General features: G+C 43.3%; 1 protein-coding gene across 1 annotated transcript; it reads left to right on the top strand.

Moving 5' to 3' along the window:
• The first annotated feature begins 61 nt into the window (after positions 1-61).
• Positions 62-256, top strand: LOC117798992 (translation machinery-associated protein 7). Its single transcript, XM_034651451.1, has one exon. It carries the CDS (start codon positions 62-64, stop codon positions 254-256), a length of 195 nt encoding a protein of 64 aa, XP_034507342.1.
• Positions 257-564: the final 308 nt, after the last annotated feature.

Here is a 564-nt window from a genome sequence, read left to right as displayed (position 1 = left end):
GCGCGCGCCTCGTTGCTCCTGTATTTCAGACCTCGCAACCGTTTCCCTCTTGAGCGCAAACATGTCGGGCAGAGAAGGTGGTAAAAAGAAGCCCTTAAAGCAAGCTAAGAAGCAGTCCAAGGAAGTCGATGAGGATGATGCAGCATTCAAGCAGAAACAAAAGGAAGAGCAGAAAAAGCTTGATGAACTGAAAACGAAGGCGTCCCAGAAGGGGCCACTCACTGGTGGCGGAATCAAGAAATCTGGCAAGAAATGACCTATTCCAGACGCAGGGGCCCTTTCTGAGTTTGGTTTTATGTTTGATGCTAAGAGCATCGCCGACTGGAGTTGGCTAAGTTTGTTGTACATTTGTGTAAAGTACAAATAGTAGCGTTTTTCTGTTCAACTGCATTAATCGATACTAATGTTCCGAGACTGATGCTTAGTATGTTGGATATTTCTGCCATGTTAAAAAGGAAGCTCATATGAATTCTTTAATGAGCTCACATTGCAAGATTGCCAATATTTTATAATGCAATAAAGTACACAATTTTGCAGCCTAGTTATACTGCATTCAATCCGCCG

The sequence above is a fragment of the Ailuropoda melanoleuca genome, unplaced genomic scaffold (genome assembly GCF_002007445.2).
Source record: "Ailuropoda melanoleuca isolate Jingjing unplaced genomic scaffold, ASM200744v2 unplaced-scaffold39724, whole genome shotgun sequence".
NCBI lineage: Eukaryota > Metazoa > Chordata > Mammalia > Carnivora > Ursidae > Ailuropoda > Ailuropoda melanoleuca.
This window is presented reverse-complemented; position numbering and strand designations above follow the sequence as displayed.

What these genes read in the sequence shown, in the direction of transcription:
- LOC117798992 (XM_034651451.1), top strand. Translation starts at nt 62, where the DNA reads ATGTCGGGCAGAGAAGGTGGTAAAAAGAAGCCCTTAAAGCAAGCTAAG.